Source organism: Glossina fuscipes, unplaced genomic scaffold (genome assembly GCF_014805625.2).
Source record: "Glossina fuscipes isolate IAEA_lab_2018 unplaced genomic scaffold, Yale_Gfus_2 90, whole genome shotgun sequence".
Lineage (NCBI taxonomy): Eukaryota > Metazoa > Arthropoda > Insecta > Diptera > Glossinidae > Glossina > Glossina fuscipes.
Genome location: NW_023998444.1, coordinates 110,625 through 135,762, shown reverse-complemented (window position 1 = coordinate 135,762; position 25,138 = coordinate 110,625). Strand labels below are relative to the sequence as shown.

The window sequence follows — 25,138 nt, the reverse complement described above, 5'->3', positions numbered from 1 at the left end:
TCTAAATTATATAAATTCTTGGCCAGTTACAATCCTTGAATGCACCTAACACATATCCCACTTTTCGTCTGTCCATCTGTCTGTTTGCGTATTTTTGCAGTATTTATGGTAAACAATCTCCCGTTAGCGCAATTGAAGATATCGGCTACAAATTCGTAAAACAATTTGGAAGAAATTTAAATTTTTCCAAGGGCACGGCCCCCATGCCTATGCAACAAAAATTTCTATTTTGAAAATAGAAAGAAAACGGCCACGCCCATTCTTTTCTATAAAGTAAGAAAACATTGTTCTTTTACTTTATTGCCTTTACTTATTTATATAGGATAACGGTGATGGGTACAATACGTTCGGTTTGGACCGAATTTTAATTTCATACTTGTTCGATTTTTATTCATATCGGTTGAAAAGCCCTAAAGCGGTTGGTTTTTTTTAAATATTTTTTTTAAAATAATTTTTTATTGCCTTTCAAGTGCATTCCTTTACTTATTTTCTTTATCAGTCGTGTGTTTATTTGCTATTAATTTTTTTATTTTTTTATTTAATTTAATTATTGTACATTATTCTTCGCACTCATATGCCATCGATTTTGTGCTACTTATGTGTTTTCATTGTTATAATCATCATACTTCACTTTTCGTTTCTAATTTAAATTTGCAGTTATTGTTGTTGTCGTTTCTACTACTGCTGCTTGAAACAAAAAGTTCATTGCATTGTTTAGAATGCAACAATTGCTTGATAAGAAATTTTTTTTTTATTTTACTTTTCTTTTTTTTTTGCAAAAACAAAACCATTCAGCCATTTAGCTTACTTGCCTGCCTGGCTGCCTGCCTGTTTGTCTGGCTCACGTACCTCTCCGTCTGTGCCTGTCTGTCTGTCTGCCATAGCAATAGTTTATCGCTTATATATAATTCCGCTTGATTGCTATTGTTAACTGTGCACAATAGTGTAGAGTTGTAAATAAGATAAACAGAAACAACAGCCCACCTTCCCTCGAACCTCACCCCCTCCCCCCCTCTTCTTTCTCCCTGCCCAGTATGTATTTCATTCTTTCGCCTCTTTTCTTATTGCATTCATTATATGATTATTAATTAATGTGCTAATGGTTGTTGTTGTTTTTGTTGTTTTTATTGTTGTCGGCGACTATATGTGGCAAATGAGTGCTTATATGACACTTTCAATTGAAATTTATAATTTTGTAGTGACAACGACAGAGCTGCATATACATGCATGCATGTACAAGCAAAAGCAGAAACGTAGACAAGAGGTCGTTGATACTTTTTAGAAAGAGGGTCAAGGAATTGAAAAAAAAAAAAAAGAAAATTTTTTCTATAAAATAGAAAATATTTATAAAACAAAAGACAATCATATGTACATGTATATATCGATTGAATGCTTCTTGCTGCCTATATATGTATTGTGATCTGATCTATACAAATTAATAAATTTTTATTATGCATGTATCCAACAATACACACAAACAAATTGTTTCGCTTGCTATGGATAAATGCGTGCATAAGAGGCCCTCGCAAACAGACAGCAAGGACGACAAAATCTGTCGTCAAATTTTAATTTCCACTGTACATAAAATTTTCCGCCTTATTTCCTAGCTCTCCAAAAGAGCGCCGCATGTACGTAATTCTTTATCGTTGGAAATGTTATATAAACCTATCTTCCTTCCCACGAACGAGCCAAATTTTATTGCTATGCCCAACCGAATCAACAAATTTGAAATGACAATAGATTTGTGGAGGAATCAACACAAAGAAATTACGTCACCTAAAGCGGCAATTTTGTTGAAGAGAGGCGATCTTCTAATCGCTTAGATTTCGATTAGTTTCTTGGGAGGTAGCAGATGGCGCGCTCTTTCAGCGACAGGAAGTTCACCAAAGGTTACTATCAGAATGTGCTCAGAGGTGAAGGGTATGAGACGCGCAGTCGGCTTTCAAATGTTTGGCTATTTCTGGACATGTACCGCGACAGATTGCAGATGGTTGATTGTGCAAAGCCAATTTATGATTTGATCAAAGATTTGTAAATAGTAAGGGCTTTATTTCGGCGGAGATCTGTGTGTTTGTTGGTTAAGCGCCTTCATAATGATTGCAGAAAGGTTAGACTGGAATTGATAATACCAGGGAGTTTAAAGGACGTGCATTGATTGACATTAACGCCATTGATGAGTAGGTTGATTATTTTATTAGTCCTAATTTTGCTTGGCTTAAAATGTAAATTGAACTTTACGCATATTTCCTAGAATTAATTAATGATTTGCTTTTCAAGCTAGGTTTTCAACAGCCTTGTTGAACAATTTTCCGACCGAGACTAGCAGAAAATCATCGGCATAATGAAATATGTTGCTATTCGGGTCTTGGAGCTGCATGGCAAATGCAGTAGCCTGGGTTCGCAGCAAAATCATAACCTTTTCTAGCGCTCAAAATCGTAAAAGCCACTATCGGCACAAAAATCGTCGAGTATTTTTACGTCGCGACATATGTTGTGGATGGATTTTGTTGCCAGGAACACAACTTTAGATAAGCACGTCCTTTACACGTTATGTTATCCATCTACTTTCTCAATCAAGAAAACTCGATTGCTTTCTTGTTAGACCTAATGAATAGTCACAGTTGTCAAGTTAATCTATTTCTCTTTGGTTTTTTAACTTTGGCCTTGAAATCCAATTTTATGCGACTAAAAAATCAATCGCAATTTTTACTTAAACTTAAACTCGATCAGACATGAATATGCCGGGATTTCGTTACATTGATCGCCGCGATTACGCCATTTTTCGATTTGTTGTCAAGTTTTGAAGGAGAAATGAATCCTAGCAACTCTATCATGTCCCTCATTTGGATTCCTTGACCTTGAATTATGAATCCTCATTGTGGTTACATTTGAGTTGTATGAGGAAAGCATTTAAGCAAATTTATTGGAAACCCTGCAACAGTCACTGTTCTGTTAACAACTGAATTTTCTAATGATTTTGCTAGAGAAAAATCCGCACAGAAAGATAACCTGCCAACTAGGTATGACAATCCGTCTATCCGTGTTTATTGGATCCCATAAAATTAGATCTCATAAAATGTAATTATAATGAACGTGTTTTTGCCATAATAATAAATTTTACAAAATATTCTTATCATTTTATCGAGTCGTTTTATTACAACTTAATTTCGCATTAGCATATTGCTAAAGAGGTTGACACACAGTCACCTCGTTAAGTCGAATCGACTGTAAACGATATCTTTACTTAGATGCTCTTGAGATTAACGATAAAAATAAAAGGGTAAACGTACGGACAGATAAAAGCAAATCAGAGAGTTGGGGTAAAAACGCAAATCATTGGAGCGCGGACAAAACAAAAAAAGAAACAATCCGCAGAACTACAGTAAAAATAGACTGACGTACGAAGAGACACAAGCAAATCAGAGAACAATAGTGAAAAGAAAATCATTGGCGTACGGATAGGCAGGCAAAACCAATCCGCTGAATAATAGTGAAAATGAAAAATTGAGCGAAGAGAGATATTCGCTCGACATTCACCTAAGGTAACGAGTTAAAATATTTTTTTAATTTTCATTTTAAAAATTCGAATAATAAGCGCGTACCGGACGAATGGCGAAATGACTTCTGACACTGTTAAATGTATTCATATATATAATATCTCAACGATGAAAGACATGGTAAGAGCAGTGATTGAAAAAACATGTCGCATTCATTTGAATCCCTGGTTCGTCTCATTTGGTGAAAAAAAAAAACTCTTGCGAATTTTCGTTTGTAAAGTGGAAGTATTTATATAATTTATTAAATAGACTGGCACATTGGGGCGCCTACCTTAATGTTCGTCTGCGTACGCACAAATTTATGCCCACAAGAAAATGAATACAGTGGCAGGGCAGTTGAATAGAGGCAATGAGAAAAATAAGTTTACGCGATCTACACACAAGTTTACAAGATGTACAATGAATTTACGTGCACCAACAAGTCTAGGGGTATCGGTCGACAAATTCATGTTTAGAAAAAATTGTACTTTCACACAACACAAGGTTAGGTAATTCCTTCGACAGAGTTGCATTTAGAAAATATGAAAGGTTATGCGTAACCGGAAAAATGTTTTTTAAAACAAGATATCTTTCAATTCCATATGACTGGATCGACCCGGATTTGGATAGCTTTTCATAGATTGATTAGCTGCTAATCACACGATATTTAATCGAATTATTATAGATGGACAACTGAATGAATCATATTTAATGCATTCGCTTCGCTTCAATTCATCTGCACGACTACCTCTCTATTTTTTCTCTCTCTCTCTCTATTCATTTCTTTCACGTGAATATTCGATATTCATCCATTGAACTCAGCGAAAACGTAGGCCACAATTATATTAGAAAAGATCGTAGGTAGGTCAGGGTGCAGGAATAGGAAAATTTCGAACTCCTTTTTGCATTTATAAGGTTTAAGAAGTGTTTTTATTGGATATAAAGTGAGACATTTCCTTCTGACCGTCACCGTGTTATGCGTACAGAGGACATTTTCTGATTTCTTGGTTATATCAAAAAAAAAAAAAATTACTTATCCCCTACAAGGTAATATATAAACGTTATGGCTTCTCAAACTCAATTCACTCCTCTCTCGCCATACGTGATCTTGTAATTATTGTGCCTACGTTGTTAGTGAGATAACATATCATTATTATGTAATCGGTAACCGAATATAAAAAACAACAAAAACCAAAATAAAAACATTAAGTAAATTGATAGACATGTGGAGAAAGCAAATACAATTACGACAAACATTAGATAAATAACTATTCTTTTTTTTTTTTTTTTGTAATTTCAAGACACTATTGCGTAGTTTTTTGAAATGAAATCAGTCCCCGGTAGAAGAAGCAAACGAAATTAAAATTTATAGAGAGGCAATAATTTTCAATGTTTATCGTCGACAGACGGCCAACAAACATAAAAAGTAATAAAATCCGTACAAAAAAAAAAAAAAAAAAATTAACAGCAAAAAGCATAGACAACTAAAGTATCAAGTGGAAGACAGTAGAAAAGTAGGAAAATTATATTCAACTATGGCCAAACCTATTATATCCATTACCATGGTGTAGAAAAAAACAAGTTACATAATGAATAAAAAGACCAGAAAAATGAAATTTCGATACTCTATAATAATGTTACGTGGGCATGGCCGATTTTTCCGTCTTTGCACAGATACTATAGAATCACCCATAGAACACTCTTGAGCTTAGCTTCGTTTAGAGCAATGAGAAATACTTGAATTTTTTTTTTCCCCGGTTGTTTGTTTAGTTGTTGTTCCCCGGTTTATTATACCCTACGCCACTTGTGTTACAGGCTATATTAAGCTAGCGTCGGCGTATGAAACATGCAGAAGAGCTTAAGATAAATCCATCTTTTATTACACCGATCAGTTCAGAATCATAATTGGAGTTGATCTCAGCCTGTCCGTCCATCTGTCCATGTAATTTGTGTTCAACCCAAAGGTCGCGATTTTAACGATATTTTGATGAAATCTGGCACTTTGGCGTGTTTTGACCCAAGAAAAAACGCTATTGAAAATGGTTCGGGTCGACCCACTTTTTCAACCTCTCAATTGCAATTTTCAAAATCGCTCGGCAAAAGTGACTAAGTAGTAGTATTTCGACATTCTAAGTTGGTATGAAAACTTTGGATCAACTGGGGCAATTTTTAAATGGCTACTCCTATAATGAGAACTGAAGTTCATATAACAAAAAGGTATAATGCTTCCATGCTTCATGATGAAAATTATATTATAATGGGTATTTATTTTTTGGATCCAATCCTAAAAAAGATTTTCACGAAAATTGACTCTTTGTAGGGCAGAAAAGTCTAAGTTTTAATATGTAGTCATGAAAATTAGCCCATATTATAAAAGATTCATATAAGATAAAGAAATATATTACACAATATGATGTAGGGTATTTAATGGTCGGCCTTGCCCGCAATGTTCTTACAATGTGTTATACAACAGACGTGTCCTTCGGAAGGTTTGGACCATCTGCAGTAGCAAGAACTCCGTACGATCTTAAGCCCAATAAGGAATATTATCTTGAATTTATGCGCCATTCGCGTAAAATAATACGAAAAAAAAAACGCGGAACTGGCGAATCGTATCGATGGAAGAGCTCATGGCTCTGCCAGAGGAGGCATATGAAAAGTGCATCGAGAATTGGAAAAACCCTGACACATATGTCATCTGTAAGGGGATTGATTCACTTTGGAGGATATAGAAGGGATATTGACGAATAAATAAATAAATATTTTCCGAGAGAATTAAAAAATCATCTTTTTTTGTTATTCTTGAACATACACATCACACATAAAAATAATAATGGAAGTAAAGAATAAGCAACTAGGCGTGTAAGATGTGTAATATTTTGACAACAACAACTCGCAAAATTATTATATATTACAGAGAGGTGGAGTCAATACGCCCAAAGACGCTAAATTTCTCGTCAAACACTCCATTTTCATGAATAATCCAAAAGAAAAAGAAAAAAACAAACGACCATAGTTTTTCATTTACTGTAGCGCCTATTAACGGATGACTGATTTTGGCGACAATTTTATGCACAGACAAGAAATGTTTTTTCTCTTTTTTTCTCTTTTTTTTTTTTCTTTTTTGCATTTAATGTGCAGTTGTGATCTAAAAAATGTAGCAAAAGGCATTTAAAAATAAAACGCAATTTCTTTTTAAAACATAAAAAATAACGTTACGATATTTGTGTGATAGTTATATACACACAAAATTACCATTCATTTTTATCGCCCTTAACGGTAGCCATGATGAAGTTATTATATTAAATTTATTTAAATAAATATTTGATAGCATTTATCTATCAAAGCAATTTTCGCTTGATTAGGCCAGCAAGTTCACTCAATCGCACTATAAATATATTGATAAAATGCTTAATTTATAGCCAAGGTCTCAATGCAAATCTGTTCTAATGACGTAACAAATACGAAATCAATATATTCCACCTTAACGCATTCATTGCAAATTACCCGCTAGTTCGTAGTGTTTTTTCATTTTCGCATGCATCGCGATCATTAACTTTGTCAAAACGTTTGCAACGCCCGGAAGGAAGTACTACCAAGCCCCAAAAATTCTTGATCAGGATCAAATTATAAATCGATTTAAATATATCCGTCTGTCCCGCGTATAGTAAACATTCTCTTGACCACAAAAATAAAGATATCGACAGGTTGGTATTAAAAACGGGCGCAAATGGTCTAAGCAGAAGCCCGCACGTGAGCGTAAACTGCACGCAAATGCGTTTGTCTTCAGAAAAATTTGTCAGTTTTTGCTCTTTACTCAAAAATTATCAAAGTTTGAAGGCTTGAAATTTCCACACTTACTTTACGAAACACCCTACTACTGGAAGAATTGGCCATGTCCATCCACAGTTACAAGTGTTTGAAGCTTGTCACTTTTTTATGCTTAAAATAATTTGTTACATTCCTCAAACGAAGATATATTATCTACCTAAAAAGAGGTTAATTCGGTAGAGGCCCCGACGATCTGGTGGATTATTTGTTCCAGCGAGATGGATATCAAATAAAAGAACTTGGAGCGTAGAATTCGAAAAGCTTAGTGTGTTGGTTCCAAAATAATGTCACGGCATAGTGAACTAATTTTTTCGTTACAATAACGTTGAGAGGGCTATCAGATAAAAAGAGTTGAAGAGTAAAATGCGAGCAGCTAAGTGTGTTACTTTTAAATTAACTGTCAACTTTACAACTTAGTGGAAAAATTTTTTCTTAAAAATACCTTCGATATGTAATGGAAGGAGTTGGAGAGTAGAATGATATAAAGAGTGTTAGATATAATTTAATTATGATGGACGTGATGATGAGTATGTGAAATTCGGCACCTGCCGAATATTACTTTCTTACTTGTTTTTTCTTTTTTATTACTTTTTTAACATTTTAAACGACTTTATTCACTGATGGACATAGTTTAGAAAAATGAGTTCTCCTTCGTTCTTCGATAGGGGTGTGGTATGGACAAACTTTCGCCAAAAAACATGGGATTGATAAGCAAAAGTGCGTATGTAGAGATCGAATACTTTTAATTTTTCGATTCGCTTCGATACAAAACAATCTCAAAATCACATTTACCGGCTGCGTCTTCAGCATCATTTATTCATTTTTATTTATTTATATTTTTTTTTACATACATGTTACTCAGGGCAAGTTCCCTGTTCGTGTAACGGTGACAAAGTGGGTAGTTTGAAGTGGATCTGTGTGCTCAATCGGCGTGCGTGTTATGCCTTTACCGACTGAACATGAACTATAGCTATATAGCTACGAAAAAAGTAAACTCTACTGCATTGAAATTTGAACTCGCGAACGCTGACTTACTACTCGCGGTCCTTAACTCCACCCGGCTACACTTACAGATGTGAAATTTTACTCTTTGTTCTTCTTGAGCTCTAAATATTCTAGATCCGTAAATACCGACCATTCTCGGCTATGGAATAAAGTCAAAATACTATGTCTTTCGAATGTCGCTTGAAACGCATATAAGCTTTTGATCAACAATTAAAAATGTCGCACCATAATGATATTTAGATTTACTTTTTCATATATCTCTTTTTACTGAAAAACGTAATTAACATAAAAAGAACATAAAATGTTAAATATATGCACAAAAACAACAGAAATACCGGTAGTCGCAAGAGCAACAGAACGGCGCAAAAGAAAATCTATACAAATAGGAAATAAGAATCAAATGTATATTAAAGATAAATAACATATGCTAGTATGCATGTATAATAATATACTTGTACGCCACTACATATATATATGTATAGACATATATGCTTAAATAATAAAAAGAAACACAAGTGTATTATCATCATTCACTTCAGTAGCTTCTTTAGACTAAGAAAATATCTCATATGTTTGTTTGTGCATATATGTAAAATGTAAGTATATAAATAACGAGTAAGTATGCAATGCTTCCAGGGTGAAAAATCTGATATAAGTAATGACTTTCCGGAAGAGTTGCGTTTATCTCATGCATGTTCTTTTTTATACGCAAGCTTGCAAGTTAATGCCGAAAATGAAATAAAGTGAATGGCCAAAGTTTTGCTGGCTAATCGGCGAAGGAAGAGGAAGAATTTCCTAATATTCTATTATCAATTTCGACTACGCTCAACTGTTGAGTAATCTGCTGATTGTTACAAATTTCAAAGATTGCTCTGTGTTTTGGTCTGCATTGTGGGAGCAGTGCACGGTGTCTGTGTTTGCTCGAAATTGCAGGAAACATGCACAAGTATCGCGTTAGACTCGATTTCACCGGAAAAGACTAATAACCTCAAGTATCGTCACATGAAACCTTCACCGCAAGAAAGCAAGTAGAACGTCCAGAGACATATATCGACAAGACCTGCGAGTTTCTTGTGTTCCGCAACAAAGATCCGATCCGATGTAGATTGAATACGCAAGAACAAATTCGCACAGAGCGTTTGTCCGGGAACGAGCGTCTGTCAGGGCAGCACTCATATGTTTGATACGTATAAAAAAGCCCAAGTGTCAAATGAAGTTCGTCTTCACTCATAAGCTAATCACCTCCGAGACGGCGACACTCATCGAGTATCGCGGAATCAAAGCCTCACGGCAAGAACGCAAGTAGATACCCCGGAGACGTTGACAAGACTTGCCACGAGCCACCATATGCCAGCAATTCAGTTTTCGAATGGCTGTCTTCTGGTTAGCCACACATCACACACCTACGCATCCCTTATGATGCAAAAGTGTGCTGAATGTATGCAACAAAGCCAAAAAGGACTTGAGATAGATCCACTTTCTGAATCGATCTAAGCTTGCCTGTCCGTGTAATCCTATTTCTAGTTCTTTGCCTTTTTCTATTTTATACTCCACTTGCCGTAAAACGGGTTGTGCGAATTTGTGCAATATCCAGATGAACTTGAGATACCGTCCTTTATTAAACTGATAGATCCATAATTATTTTCCGAAATAATCTAACCTTGTCTGCCCGTCTGATGTCCGTTCACGTAATCCTCGGTTTAACCTACAGGTTGTACAGAAATTGCAGCATAGGTTTAACGTGCGTTCCTGCCTGTAAGGCTTAACCTCACGGTGGCCCATGCCACGGGGATTATTAAGCGTAACCCACGCTGCCTGGCGAGCTAGACAATCCCTATAAACTAAGGGCCTAAGGGCCGCCAGAGTCCAAGTTGTACAGGTGGATGGCACCCTAGCGCTACGAAATTTGTCGCAAGGACGAACGGAGCACCTTTCCATCCGTTCTCCATATACGGCCTGATTTTGAAAAGTCATATTAAACAAAGTATTTATTTAATAGCCGACCGCGTCTCACTACCGTGCTTTCATTTGTGTTCCTTTATTATTATTCGCCCTTTCCTACACAGATATATACTCATCGAATAGATAATGTGAATTATGTTAATCATCATGAAGCATTCTTCAAGACGTAAAAAAAAAAAAATCTCATTTAAGTTCGAAATATATTTACTAAAAAAACCAAATTGGTTGGTGGAAGAGAAAAAAAGATTCAGATAAAGACGAACATACATAGCTCATTTTTTTGTTTTCTTTTTGGCTTGTTTTGATTGCCTTCGTTCTTCTTTTTTTTTTCTTTTTTTTTTTCTTAATTAAACGTAAATATTTACCGGTCATGTTTTCAGCAGCAGTTGTTTCGTATTTAATGTGAAGGAAAAATAAAAATCCAATTAATTATTCAGAATTTTAAAGCACAATTTTACGATGCTTGGTTGCAGTCAGTGTTTGCCGGTTTTTATATTTATACTTTTTTATATATACATATATTATGTATATATATGTGGCTGGCTTTTTGCTTTTTTTTCCTTTTTTTCCTTTTTTTTTTTTATTTTTTAGCCTAATTTTTAAAAAGTTAAAAAAAAAAAAACCAAAATTAACACGCGAACTAAACAAAACCCATGCGTTTTGTTCATATTAAAAAAAAAAAATTCTCTTTTTTTTTTTAGTCTCAAAAGCACGACTACGATAATAACAACAAAGAAACAAGCAAACTCAATATATACAGGTTTCCCTCGTATAACACGGTCAATTCGTATCGTACTATATTGAAAACGTGTTATACGAAGCTTTTTTATATATGAACGATTTATTTACGATATAATGTAGAATAAAGTGAGAAAACGATTATAATCGGCCGTGATCGAATCTTTCATATCTATCACCATTGTCGTAAAGCAAGGGAAAGGAAATTTTCTTATTCTACAATATAAGTTAGGCGGCACGGCTGACTTTTTCCATTTTCGGGATAAAAGTTGAAATTTATATATAAATGTATGTGTTGTACTTAATGGGCAAGGCGGAATAAACAGGGACAGTCAAGGTGTCCTCAGTTTCTCTTACGTAGGAGTGTCCTTTGACCGATTTGGCACCGATATCTTCTTTTTTACGAACAGGAGAATGTTTACGACAGACAGATAGACAAGCGCACAATCGGACAAACTTAGGAATATTCCGCATTCGATAGTGGCCAAGAATTTATCAACTTCGTGGGGCTTTTAACTGTGCTTCTATACGTTATAAAGGTATTGGAAAAAAATTGATAGTAGTATTGATATACTATAATATTGTATTGGGTGGGCGTGATCAATTTTTACCATTTTTGTATAGATGCTATAGCATTACCCATTGAATATATATAGTAAAATTTTTTGAAAAACAGAGATGTTCTCAGTTTACGTGATTTTGTAGGCGTGTCCTTTGACCGATTTAGTCGATTTTCAATACCAATCCGCGTGCAAAGACTTTCAATGTCGCATTTTTGCGGCTTGGAGAATACTTCCTACAGACAATCGGACAGATGGACATGCTTGCATTGATTCAGAATTTGATGCTGATCACAACAAATACAGATGTACTTTGTGGGATCTCCGAACTCTTTAAAGGGATAATAATATAAACAAATAATAAATTTCTCTTTTTTATCAGACACCCGCAAAAACGGGCATATGCGTTCACTATTGTTCTTTTATTGCAGAAATAATGAAGCTATTCGAGGCCACGCTTCGTATATGTTGCATGTAACATGGCAGCAAAAAAAGGCCTTACCTTCGACTTCAAAAAAGATCTTTTTGATATGGTTTATGGATTCAAAATATCATTTTTGCAAATGAGAACCATATTGCAAATGGCGCCTACGGAGAACACGACAAAAACGTGAAGCGATTCAACCCACACAGCGCGCATTATTTCGACGTTGTTGTGCGAGAAATTTCCAGACATATAATCTCACGTTTTACTCACACGATTTGACTATCAAGTTCGTGCGATTTTTCGCCGTTGGATTTCTTTTTTGTAGCCTCGCAAATGGTCGAACTTCATACGAACAATTCTCGAACTCTTGACAAAGAACCTTCTTTTGTTGAAAGAAACTTTTTTTGCTGTACTTTGCGGGGAACTAACTACGGCAAACATTACGCAAAGTACGTGAAACATTAATAGTGCAGTAAAATGTATTTGACTCTAATGTTACGACGCAGTGGCCAGTGTCTAAAAATAGGTTTGCGACATTTCATAAATGAGCCACGCGTTCGCCCAAAAAGCAAAGGTTCAGATTATAACGAACTAAAGGCCATCGTTGAGTTGAATCCAGTTCAGAGAGGCTATGCATTATTGTGTTTTTTTTGTTTTTTTTTAGTATGACCAATCCCTGGGGAATACCTCTCAAACATGTAATGGTTAACCGCAGCCCACGCCCTATCTCTTGCCTGCCTTCCTAAACGGTTAAAGTGTAAATGAGTCACGCGTTTGCCAAGAATCAAAGGTTCACATTGTAGCGAACTAAAGGCCAGCGTTGAACCGGATCCATTTCAGAGAGGCTATGCATTATTATGTTTGTTTTTTTTTTGTAATATGACCAATCCCTCGGTGGATATCTCCCATAGGGATTGACCGCAGCCGACTCTCTATCTCTTGTCTGGTTGCTCAAGCGATTAGTGTTCTGACTTTACTGAGTGAGTTCTTTACTACAGCTACCGACCGATAGGGGCTACAGTCTACCGCATTGAAATTTGAATTCACGAATGCACTACTCGTTGACATTTGATGATATATTGAGCAAACAAACAATAAAAAAAGATAAATTTTTAAAAATTTCATCCTTGACGACCTTATATGTGACCGATACGCGTTACTTACCTACGGTAGTCTATAACGAATAAATAAACAATTTAAAGTTTGCTTGTTTCTTATGCTCACACATGTATATATATGCACGCATTATAAGCTTATCATTAGCAGACAGCATAGAACTCAAAAAAATTGAAGGTTTATTAAATACGTTGATAACGTAAAAAACAACAAAAATAGAGATAAATAAAAGCACTTTTTTTTTTGTTTTTTTTTTTTTTCTACGCAATTTTTAATAATTATAATCACCAACGACCCGTGTTTATCAATTCTTGCGAATGATTTATTCATTAAATAAATAATTTAATTTCGCCGTAACGTTTGTCTGCATATGTTTAAAATACGCCGCATAATACTCATTAGAAATTTGAAAAATGTTCTTTTTATTTATTTTTTTTTTTTTTTTGTTTTGTTTTTAAAAGCTATAACACACTCGCTTATTGTGTGTGCGAAGGTTTTTTTTTTCTTGTGTGTTTTTTTAAAACAGCAAAAGCAACCACCAAAACAGGTCTCCTATTATACGGGAAAGAAGAAGTACAAAAAGACAATATATAAATATATATAAATCTAAATCTACATATATATATATATATATATATATATGTATATATCGCTTTTAAGAATAATTGAACTTACATTTATTAAGTAATCGAGTAAATTATCATGAAAAGCAAGTTATATATATAGATAGATAAGGTAATCTCATAAGTAAGTCACTATGAATTTATTACCAAACTATTAATTGCTTTATTATTTAGAGAGTTTTTTGCTTTCTTTCTTTCCCTTTCTCTCTCTCTCTCTCTTATATATATATATATATATATATGTAGATAGATGCGAGCAAAATAAACGAATAACAATTCTGTAGAGAAAAATACATACTTAAGATATTTTATTTAGCAAATAGTAATAAAGAGGAAAAGAAGCACATGGTTTTCTTCTTCTTCTACGCGCACTCTCTATATCTCTTAAAAGCATACATTCGGGATAATATAAGCTATTTAATAGATACAACATAGAATTCCGTTGTACCTTGTCCACAGTTATGGCGGATAAATGCACCATCCAGAAGCAATTGAAAGCGATCAGAAGACAGAAATGGACATTAGTTTCCATTCCAAGTAAATCCAAGTAATTTATTTTTCTCGACTTAAGCTTTCGATATACTTCAACATATTGACATGTTTTGCATCAGGGACGTGACTTACGATGAAAACTGAAGTCTAATCATGGATTATCTTAATTTGATCAATGATGGAAATTCTAAATTCTAATACCGACTTGGCCCAGGAGCCAACTCTGTGATCGAAATTAAACTCTAATTCTGAATAATGCCGATCTTCAGCCCAACGGCGAACTCTATAATCGAAATTAAAGCCTCATTCAGAATAATGCCGATCTTTGGCCCTAGAACGAACTCTATGATCGAAATTAAGGTCTAATTCAGGGTAATGGTGATCTTTAGTCCAAGGAAGAACGCTATGATGGAAATGAAGTTCTAATTCTTCATAATGCCGCTCGTTGGTCCAAGGGGGAGCCTTACGATGGAAATTAAAGTCTAATTCAAAATATTAACGATATCTTGTCCAAAGACGTTGCCTATAATGGAAATTAGTATCTAAGTCTAAAAACCCAAATTCTGCAGAGAAGTATTATTGTACACATTTCTACCACACCGAATGTCATATACAGTTACAGAAATAAAGAATAAAAAAATCTATCGTCAAAAATACGTAGAACGATCAGAAAAATCAAATTAAACAAGTGAAACCGTTATACTGTGCCACTAGCCATTAAATGTCTTACATCACTTAAGTTATGAATAAAGTTATCCATTTGATGACTTATTGATGACTTAGCTATTATTGTTGATCGATATAAATCATTTTCAGCAACATTCGTCCTTCGACCATAACATGACGGTGTACATAATTTCAACAAAATATCTTAAAAGTTGCCGTCAGTAGATTGAAATTAAGTAAACAATAGGGACAGACGGACAGACAGACAAACTTAGATCTATACAAAAAATGATTCTGAATCGAAGGGTATAATAGGAGATGAGCTTATCTCAAATCATTCTGAGCGTTGCCTACATCTGCACGCATTTAATATATCCTTGTATACCTTATATATAAAATTTCCTTTCATAACCATTTCTAAAGAATATGATGATTAATGCTGTGCTTTGTTAAAACTACGTAGGAAAACCCGGGAGTATGTTAAAGTCCTTCAATTCATGTTCAAAATTTCAAGCTAAACTAAACTAACTAAAGTAGGAGGACCTACCCTCCGCAACCCATAACTCTTTCTAATCACCATTGCGCCTGCACTAATAGAGGATATCCAGTGACTGGCTGAGCATAAAAAAAAAAAAAAATCCTAAACTACCGATCTTACAATTAGTGCAAATAAAACCATGGCCTATTATACCAGAAAGGAACCTTTAGCTACATCTATCCTTTAGGTTGTAATGTATGGTTCCCCATGCCCCTCTTACAAACACGAACTCAGAACAGCGTCTAACACAATTTCATCGCAAAAAAATAACTTATGAAAATAATTTCTTGTGAAACTTATAACTGGACGCAATTCGTGCAAAGATGTGTTTATGTGTAACAAGAATCCACATTAACCCTTTACCGAACAGTTTAATGAGTGCCCTCACGGAAGAGACAACATCTGATATGTAATTCTAATATTTACTAGAACCGGAACCAAGTTTATTACGAAATGACTTAATGCAATAAAATAATCAAGAAAAAGAATAAAACCTTTTAAGCTGTAAATGCTCACGTTTATTCTCTACGCAAAGGACGGAGGGACGAAAGCCTACACGAAAACGTTGATCGAGAAACACACGCTTATTTATATGTAACTCTATATAAGTGTTGCGATAAGTAATATATTAAAAATAGTTTGCCGTTTTTTCAAAGAAAAACAAAAATAAAACCTCTGACTAAGAGTAAAATTAACTTTAAACAAACAAGAACACTATAGCCGGGCAAAGTTAACATCTAGATACCCTACACCGCATCGCCTAGTACTATAATTTACCCATACACTAAAGATTACCCATTATTTTCATGCAAAGGCTTACTCTTTCCATAAAAGTCCGCAGATTGGAGGAGGACCGAAACGTTACATGACTTGCTCGGAACTTGGCAAACTTAATTTACTTTCTAAAAATGTTATTATTTTTCAGTTTTCGTCATTAAGAGCTAGAAATTATAGGTTTGTCCACATGTAAGACCTCGTTTTTCATAATAACCTCTTAACATGTTAGGGTCTAAGAGATAGATCCATGTAATCCAAATTTCCCATTGTTAATTTTCATTATAAAATATCAAAAATTAAATTTTGTTCTAAAAGTATTACTACTAGCGAGGAATCTTATGAGTAGAGGGGAAGTTGATCCATTTAATTTTTATGTCAAATCACTTTAATGAACAAATTTTCATCACAAAACACTAACAATTAGCCCCCAGGGAATCCTTACATATGCAGTGATATCCAAAAAAAATAGACCTGTGGGCCCAAATAAGCGGATTGTCATCATAAAATTTTGGAAATTCGACCTTTTTGCCTTATCGTGATTCCGCTATCGTAGGAATGGTTATATGAGAAGGGGTTCAAAAAAATTGCCATAGCCGGTCCAAAGTTTTCACACCGATTTGATATGCCCAAATACTGTTACTTAGTGACTTGCATAAAGAAATTTTGAAAATTGCAATATTGTTTCATATACAAAGACTTCTTAGAGCAAAGCATTATATGGGAAGTCGAAGAAAACGATTCTGAATTGCTCGGTATAATAAGTGGTGGAGTTTTTTAAGCTGTTCTGTGTGTTACGTACGCCCACACAAATTTAATATGTCTTGTTCCATAAGCGGTGTCAGGTATTATAATGTAATTCAAATGCGCAATTGGAGAAAAAGTGGTTCGACCCGAACAATTTCCACCAATAGCGTTCACCCCTACGTCAAAGCACGTCAATGTACCAAATTTCATCAAAATATCTCAAAAGTTACGATCGGGAGATTAAATATAAAAACGCAGGACGGACAGACTCACACTTATAAGATCGATTAGTACAATAAAAGATGATTTTATCTCAAATCGTTGCATATATACGAACAAACTTAATATACCCTTACCACAGGTAGCATAGCCTATAATAATAAACGCGAATAAATGTAAAATGAAATCAAATAAAGAAGAGAATAATATGTAAGAGAAGGGAAAAGAAAAGAGAGAGCGAGAGAAAAGGGAGAGAATGTTTCGCCGGTATGGCCACGTAATGTGATTATACAAAAACGAAATTGAGTAGAAGAAGAAGAAGAAAACAAACAAACAAACAAACAAACAAACAAACAAACAAACACCTAAATATCACTTATGTACGTACGGAAAGAAGTATTCGAAGAGCTTCATTTAAATAAATAAGCAAACCATGATAGTTCAGCTCGTACGCACACATAGATAGAAATAAAAATTTTGATAGAAAGTACAATATGAAGGGCAAACGAAAAATAAAAAAATTGCGCATATGGAGAATAAGACAATAAAATAATAAGAAAATAAAATCAAAACATCGTATGATTTTAACAAAAAAAGAGAAAAAATTTCTTACTTATTTTGCACGTTTTAACAGGCGGCAGACAGCGAACTAAGAAGTGAAAACAACAAAATTAAGTAAATTTGTAATGCAATGCCTTTCTATAAATTGATCAAATTTAGTAAAAGATCGATTGACCCAATATTCTCTCATTTATCAAAGTTGAGTATAAAACTTCTCATTAACCCCTAATACCGAAGTGTGGGCCCCTTTTCAGGCTTATTTTAACTTTGCACTTTAAATATCCTAAAAGAAAGTGAGCCAAGTTTTTATGAATCTTATGCATCATTTTTGATGTATTATTAAGAAAACACGTAAGGACCTTAGACTGGGGTAACGCCGTTTATTACATACCCTACATCACTTCGCCTAGTCTACTTGTTCGTTCGCTGCGATAGTAATGCACGCAAAACAATAATTGTTGTGAAAGCGCGCGTATTGGAAGGTTCGGTTTTTCTATCAATAAAAAAATTTTGGGGTTCAGAAAAAATGGACATACGTGATCCAAATTCGCTACTGTTAATTTTTTGTTGAATCGCTTCTATAAATTTTATTTTATTACATGAGTTATCTTCTATGGAGTGGGGCCAAGAAATAGACCCAAGTTGTATCAATTAGATCCATACAATTTATTTATTTAATTACTATCATAAACAAACTTTCATCACAAAAAAAACTAACAATTAACCTTTTTGGGTTTACGTACCACGAGAATATTTATATGCTGTGCTATTCAACAAATAGACTTACATGATCCAAATTCGGTAAAGTAGATTTCTTTGGTAATTTGCTATTACGAGCTCACTTTCGCCATGAAATATTGTAAATTCGACTTCTTCACCATACAAAGCTTCTTCATTCTGTAAGAGCGCTTATATGATAGCGGGTTCAAAAAATTGCCCCCAGCCCCTCCAAAGCTTTCACACCAATTTTGAATGCCGAAATATTACTACTTAGCCATTTTTGATCAGAAATTTTAGAAATTGCTATTTTCCCCCATATAACGGCTTCTGAGAGCTTGAAAAGATGGACCGATCCGAACCATTTTCAATAGCATTCATCCTTGGACCAAATTTCTTCAATATATTTCAAAAATTTGCGATCTGTAGCTTAAATGGAATTTTACATGGACAGGAAAAAGACGAACGGACGGACAAACAGGCTTAGGCCAATTAAAATTATGGTTCTGTATTGATCAATATAATAAAAGGTGGGTCTATCTTAAGCCCCACGTCCGCACTAACTTAATCTAACCTGTACCACAAGTGTTGTAGTGTATAATGAATGAATTGCCATCTTAGGCGATGTTGCGGAAGGTGTCTAAAGGTCAGCCTTGCTCGACTAAAATTTTGTTATTTGTTTTATTATTTATTTTGTTTGGAAAGTATTTTTCCACTTCGTTTCGTGAAGTTATCAAAACACCTTTCTAAGGAACCAAGACGTTTTTTATGCAATCGCTGCTCTTTCTCTATCGTATACAAAAAGATTTTATTTAATATGTTTCAAAAAAAAATTTTTTAAACCTTTTAAAAATTTTTTTTTTTTTTTTTTTTTTTTTTTTTGTAATTCAAAAAAACAGGTTTACGTTTAAAAAAAAAAAAGAGAAATTAAAGAGTTTTGTTAAAACAAGCCACTTTTCTAAAGAAATGAAGACAAGCAAAACATATAATTTTGTATTTAATATTTGAATTTATAGAAAATTTAATTGTACCTTTAGTTAATGTTTTCCGTGAACACGTTTAAATAAACTTAATTTTTGTGATAAATTTCTCTTAGCCTTAGTTAATAAAATGTTTACACGTTTCTTACCAAAAACAGAGAAAAATAAATAAATAAATAATAATAACAATAATAAATAAAAAACAAAAAAAGAATATTACATATCGAAATCATGAAGACAGAGGAGCAATAATAACAAATGGGAGAAAAAACTATTACTTGAATTGACGCCAACACACAAGTAATCCACGCCTGCAGTGGTGTAATTGCTAGAAACTATTTAAAAAAAAAGAAAAAAGACTGATGCAATCCAGAACACATCGATGTACATTACAACAAACACAATATAAATGTAAAAATAATACAGAAAACCTAGACCGAAATATAGTCTTTACCGTTAACCAGCACAAAGCGCATGTTGTGCTTATAAAAATCACGTTAGGGAAATTTAATTTCGCCATCATTTCATTTTGCCCATCGTTCTCCGATAAGGGCTGAAAAGCAATCAGGATAAGCGACCAATTTTCTCTTGTTTCCTTTAATCATTTTATTTACTTGTTTTTTTGTTTTTTCCTATCCATTGCCAAAAAAAAATAGAAGGGATATAGCAAAATATTCCAATATATCTCATAAAGCAGATATGCAAGTCAGCATAAAATTCTAAATCGATTTTATGAGATCTAATACAATGTTATCTTGCTCGCGTTGATATCCGAAGAATATCTCCTCTCTGTTCTTGCGTTTTAGTATACAGAGATAATCAAAAAAAAGAAGAAAACTAAAATATCAAGTGGAATATCTATAAATGACTTCAAAAAGAAAGAAGTAAGAAAGTTATATTCGGTTGGAAGCGAATCTTGCATATTCGCCATTACTAAAGACTTTAGCGCCGCTTTATTGTCACCAAAAGGTGAACGGAAAAAAATTATTTATATTTGACTTTCCGCTAAGAAAATATGAACGATATTTTTCAGAAAAAATTTGTCCACCATGTCGTGACGTCCATCACAATTAAATTAGATTTAATACACTTTGCTTTTCGTATTCTACGCTCTAAGCCCTTTTATTTGATACCCATATCAAATTATTAAAAGAAAACATTATTCCACCAGGTCACGGTGTCTACCATATTCATTTTGGAATTAACTAAGTTATATGCATACATTGTATATCCATTTGAGAAATATACTAAGTAGTTTTAAGCATTCTCTTTTGTTTGCTTTACCTCAAAAAAATGAAAGAATTTAATTTTAATCATTTGGAACTTTCCGTGGGCAAGGCCGATTTTTTCCATTTTTAGGCGTAGAGAGTAAGAGCAAGAGCTTCGTAAAGTAAATGCAGAAAATTTCAGCCTTTTAGCTTTAATAATTTTTTCCAAGTAACGCGCAAGAACCGTCAACCTTTTGTTAAGAAAAGCAGAGTTTCGTTCAGTTTACGTACCAATGCGGACTTCTGCTCTGAACCAAGTTGCCCCTTTTTCAATAGTAACCTGCGTGCAAAAACTTTTAATGTTTCTATCAAATTTGAAGTTGATATCTTGATCTTTCCGACCAGGAGAATGCCAACAACAAACACCATATACGGACGGACATAGCTTAATCAATTCAGAATTTCGCGCTGATCGGGAATATATATGCTGTGTGGGGTCTCCGAAGTTTCCTTTAGGAGTGTATCCCCATTCTTCAGTGGTGGGTATTCTCGGTTTATCGACAAAACATGCTAATCCAGTGCCAAAATATTTCCGCCGTTTTAACGGATTAGCATATGGAAAATTATCCGGATATCAGTTGCATAAAAATCTTTATGTGAAATGCAAACTTGCTTGGAATTTATGGTAAAAGCTACTAATATTGTTTTTAGAAAGGAAAAGTTTTTCTTCCAATCATTATAAAATCAAAAGATCATATATCATACTGAATATAATTTATAGGTGAGGTGAACTAATAAAAACTGATTATTTGGTTATCATCAATAACATTATAATCCATTAATTAGTTAACATTGTAATCTATTATTTAATCAGTTTTTTTTCCCCCCTTTTTTGTTAAATTATTAGCCAATCATCGAATTATTGAAGCAAGTCCAAGTCCACGGAAAATCATACATATGACTCATGTATTTTTATATGTCGAAATCTTAACAAAAACAACAAGCGCAATTGTTATAAAAACATTTTCTTTCAAATGAAAAAAAAAAAAAAAATCGATAAAATTACATATGTAAACAAATCTGTTATAAATATGACCACCATGCCAACTGAACCATGAACGAATAAGAGAGGGAAAAAGAGCACCCTCCTATTGCCTTGTAATGATAAAGCAAGAGAAGCTTTTTATTTTGGTTTTTTCGTTTTTTTTTTTTTTTGGATTTACAATTAACGTTGGACAAGCATATCTCTACATATGTGCACGGCTGCTAAGTTGAACTGGTTGTTGGCTGGCTGACTGCTTGGCTCGTTGATTGTTTGCTTGACTAGCGTTGGCTGCCTGTCTGCTTCGCTAACTGTGTGACTACTATGCCAATATGACCTTCATGACGTTTATTGCACTTTTGTAAGCATTTTTATTTATATGGGTTTTCATTAATATTTTAAGAGCATTTAGATATCGCCACTGAGCGCACCAAAAATAAAATTTCCTTGAAAAACCGGTATTAAGAATAAGCAAAGAAGCTGCACGCCATATATATTAGGTCGAATTTTGTACAGCCAATATCTGCCTGAATGAATATAACTAATTTTGTTTAGTTTCTTTACATTTACGTATATTTTTTTTTTCTTTTTTCGAGCCCATTATTATATGGCCGATATCGTTTATTATTTAATTCTTAATTGCTATCGTAAGGTATTTACATTAAAAGAACAGCAGTGCAGAAGACTAAACGAACACACTAAGGGCCAAGGATTAAAGAGTAGAGATAAGAGTAAGAGAATCCTAAGAAAGAGCCAGAAAATAGGTTATAATATAAAATTGATATCTATTTTCTATTTTGTCAAATATCTTCTTTTGATATAAGTTTTTCGCCTCTTTCACCCTGCATTGTACATTGTGATACAAAGGGATACGTGAAGTTTGTGCGGACTTCTGCGACACCTAGAAAGGCTTGAGATAGATTCATTTTCTATTAAACCGATAAATTCGAATGTAATTTGGAAAATCAATCCAGCAAGTGATACTGTCTTGTTTCCCTGTGTTAAATCTACAGCCTGTAATATACAGAAGGGCCTAATTACATCGATCGATTCACAATCGTAATCTTATCTAAGCCTGAGTGTCAATCTGATGTCTTTCTATAAGAAACTGGTATATTTTGAAGAAATTTGATACACAGGCTCGGGCCCAAAGATGAGCTCTATTGAAAATGGTTCGGACCGGTCCACTTTTTTGTGGAAATTTTGTACAGTGACATGTTTTGATCAATAGAATTTTTGATGGTAGCCCAGGATCCACTAGCGTGTTTTTTCTAGTTGTTACATAATATTTTAAAATTCTTGATTATCGATATTGTTATGCATATTAAATACCGATTAAACACTACAGCAACTATGCTTTAAAAATATTTTTAATAAGTAATTAAACAATTATTTATTTTGATTTCTCTAACCGGCGAAGTTTCTGGATTCTATATTGATTCAAAGTCATATAAAAAAATGAAGCATCCCATGCTGTACAGTATATCAGACGAAATGACAAAATTAATGCATCTTCAACTTAAGGAACAGTAAGATCTTTCTTGTAGAAGGACTGAATATTGAAATCCACCAACTCAAATGAATAGATAAAGCTAGAAAAAATATTTTCTTCAATATTAAATGAAGAAAAATGATTTGGTTTTGCATTGCTGTTGTTGATAACATTACTCAGGAAATTACCGTCCTTCATGGCATTTTTTTTTTGCATTTTATTAATATTTTTGGAAAAAAAAACATAGAATGCTTACCTGTTAATTGATTGCAATTGTTTTTATCTGGTTCGTTTGCATTAGCGGCAATGATTGAGTTCCCACCGTCATTGCATTCAGCAACTGTAGTATCGATATTGTTATTAATATTATCAATGCTATTCGAATTGTCGTAACTACTACCCCCGTTGCCACTTTCTGTGGCGATGTTCTCTTCTAGAATTCGTTCAACCATAGTTTCTAACACGTTCGCTCTTGTTCAATTTTGCTTTAAATAGCTCACACAAAATAAAAACAGAAAAGAAATCACGTCTTTTCTTGCAAATCACACAATGTTATACACGTTTTGCTCTTAAGCGTTTTTTTTTTTTTTCTTTATTTTAAAATTTTCCGGTAAAAACACTATAATAAAAACAAAACTGGCACAATTGCGTTAAAAAAAACTGTTCCGTTCATGTCCCCCCTGGTCGCTTAACCAACGATGTTTACAACGTTTCACCGTTTATAATATGGCATTCAATAAACGAAATACAACACTGCTTACAAGGTTCGTTCAATGCACTTTTTTACGACGTAAATGTACTTAGGCTCTCTAGCTTTTTTTTGCACATTCGTTTCACAATGTCTCTCTCAATTTACTGCAGTTGTGTGGCTTTTTTTTTTTTTCTTAAACTTTCTTGTTGTGTTTTATTTTCTCTCGTTTTTCAAAATGGTGGCACCCACATAGCTGTAATGTTAAACGTCGAAGTTTTTCGGTAAATTTTCCCAAAAAAAAAGCCAAGACACACTACTGTGTACTTTTTAAGAATTCTGCAATAATTTCAATTGGAAAAATTATGAAAATTTCGCTTTCCTCCTTTTAAAATTTCCAGGATTGTTGGCCACAAAATCTGCGTTCTTTTGCGTTTCTATACGGAAACTGTTGCTACTGATTTGGCTGATTTGCGCTGTGCAGAACGTAATTATGTTTCGCTGTTGCGTTGATAGCAGCTGTTAAATTGCGCAGTGCTTATATATGAGAAATTTTTGCTTTTTTTCCTGAGTTTTTCTATCACTTCTTTTTACAACTAAATCGACCGTTTAAATATTTTGTTGCAATGGCAAAAATCCTATATATTGTGTCCAAGTTTTTAACAATAAATTGATGCTAATAAGCCGCTTGATGAACGCTGCGCATGTAATTGCAGTTGCTGCTTTCGCATACAACTTCGTACTTTTCCAAGCTCCGAGCTGTAGTTGTAGTACAAATAAATACTTTGTAGAAATCCTGGCTTAAGATCTGACTTTTGTTGTTGTTGTTGGTGGTGATAGTTCCTGAGAATCTACCATCTGCTGTTTCACACATTACAGAAAAAAAATTATACGAATTTATTCTATCGGGGGGATAATATCTGCTCACACACGCATACATTCAAAAGTAGGTGTGCTGATTGATTAAAGAATACTCTGGATCCTAGATTGTTACTTTACACCTTTTTCCCGTTCTTTCCTGGTAAATAGAGTGCGGATTGGCATTAGGGCTTGGTATAGTTGGTTGATTGATTAACGTCGTTATTGTTAATTCTTGTTGATGTTGCGTTGAAACAAAATAAAAATTCGCTGAAAGTAGCGGACAAAAGCCGTTTTCTTTGCGTTATATCGCTGTCTTTTACTTTTCTTTAGCTACCGCTCCATTTTTCACGCAGTG

At 33.9% G+C, this 25,138-nt stretch overlaps 1 protein-coding gene across 1 annotated transcript in view; it reads right to left on the bottom strand.

Moving 5' to 3' along the window:
- The window catches only part of LOC119638480 (putative uncharacterized protein DDB_G0289263), a 45,969-nt gene extending 20,831 nt beyond the window's left edge, over window positions 1-25,138 (bottom strand). The window contains exon 1 of the mRNA XM_038035287.1: window positions 23,491-25,138. Within this exon, the coding sequence (XP_037891215.1) occupies window positions 23,491-23,686 (196 nt within the window). The 5' untranslated portion in view covers window positions 23,687-25,138. The remainder of the gene's footprint in view (window positions 1-23,490) is intronic.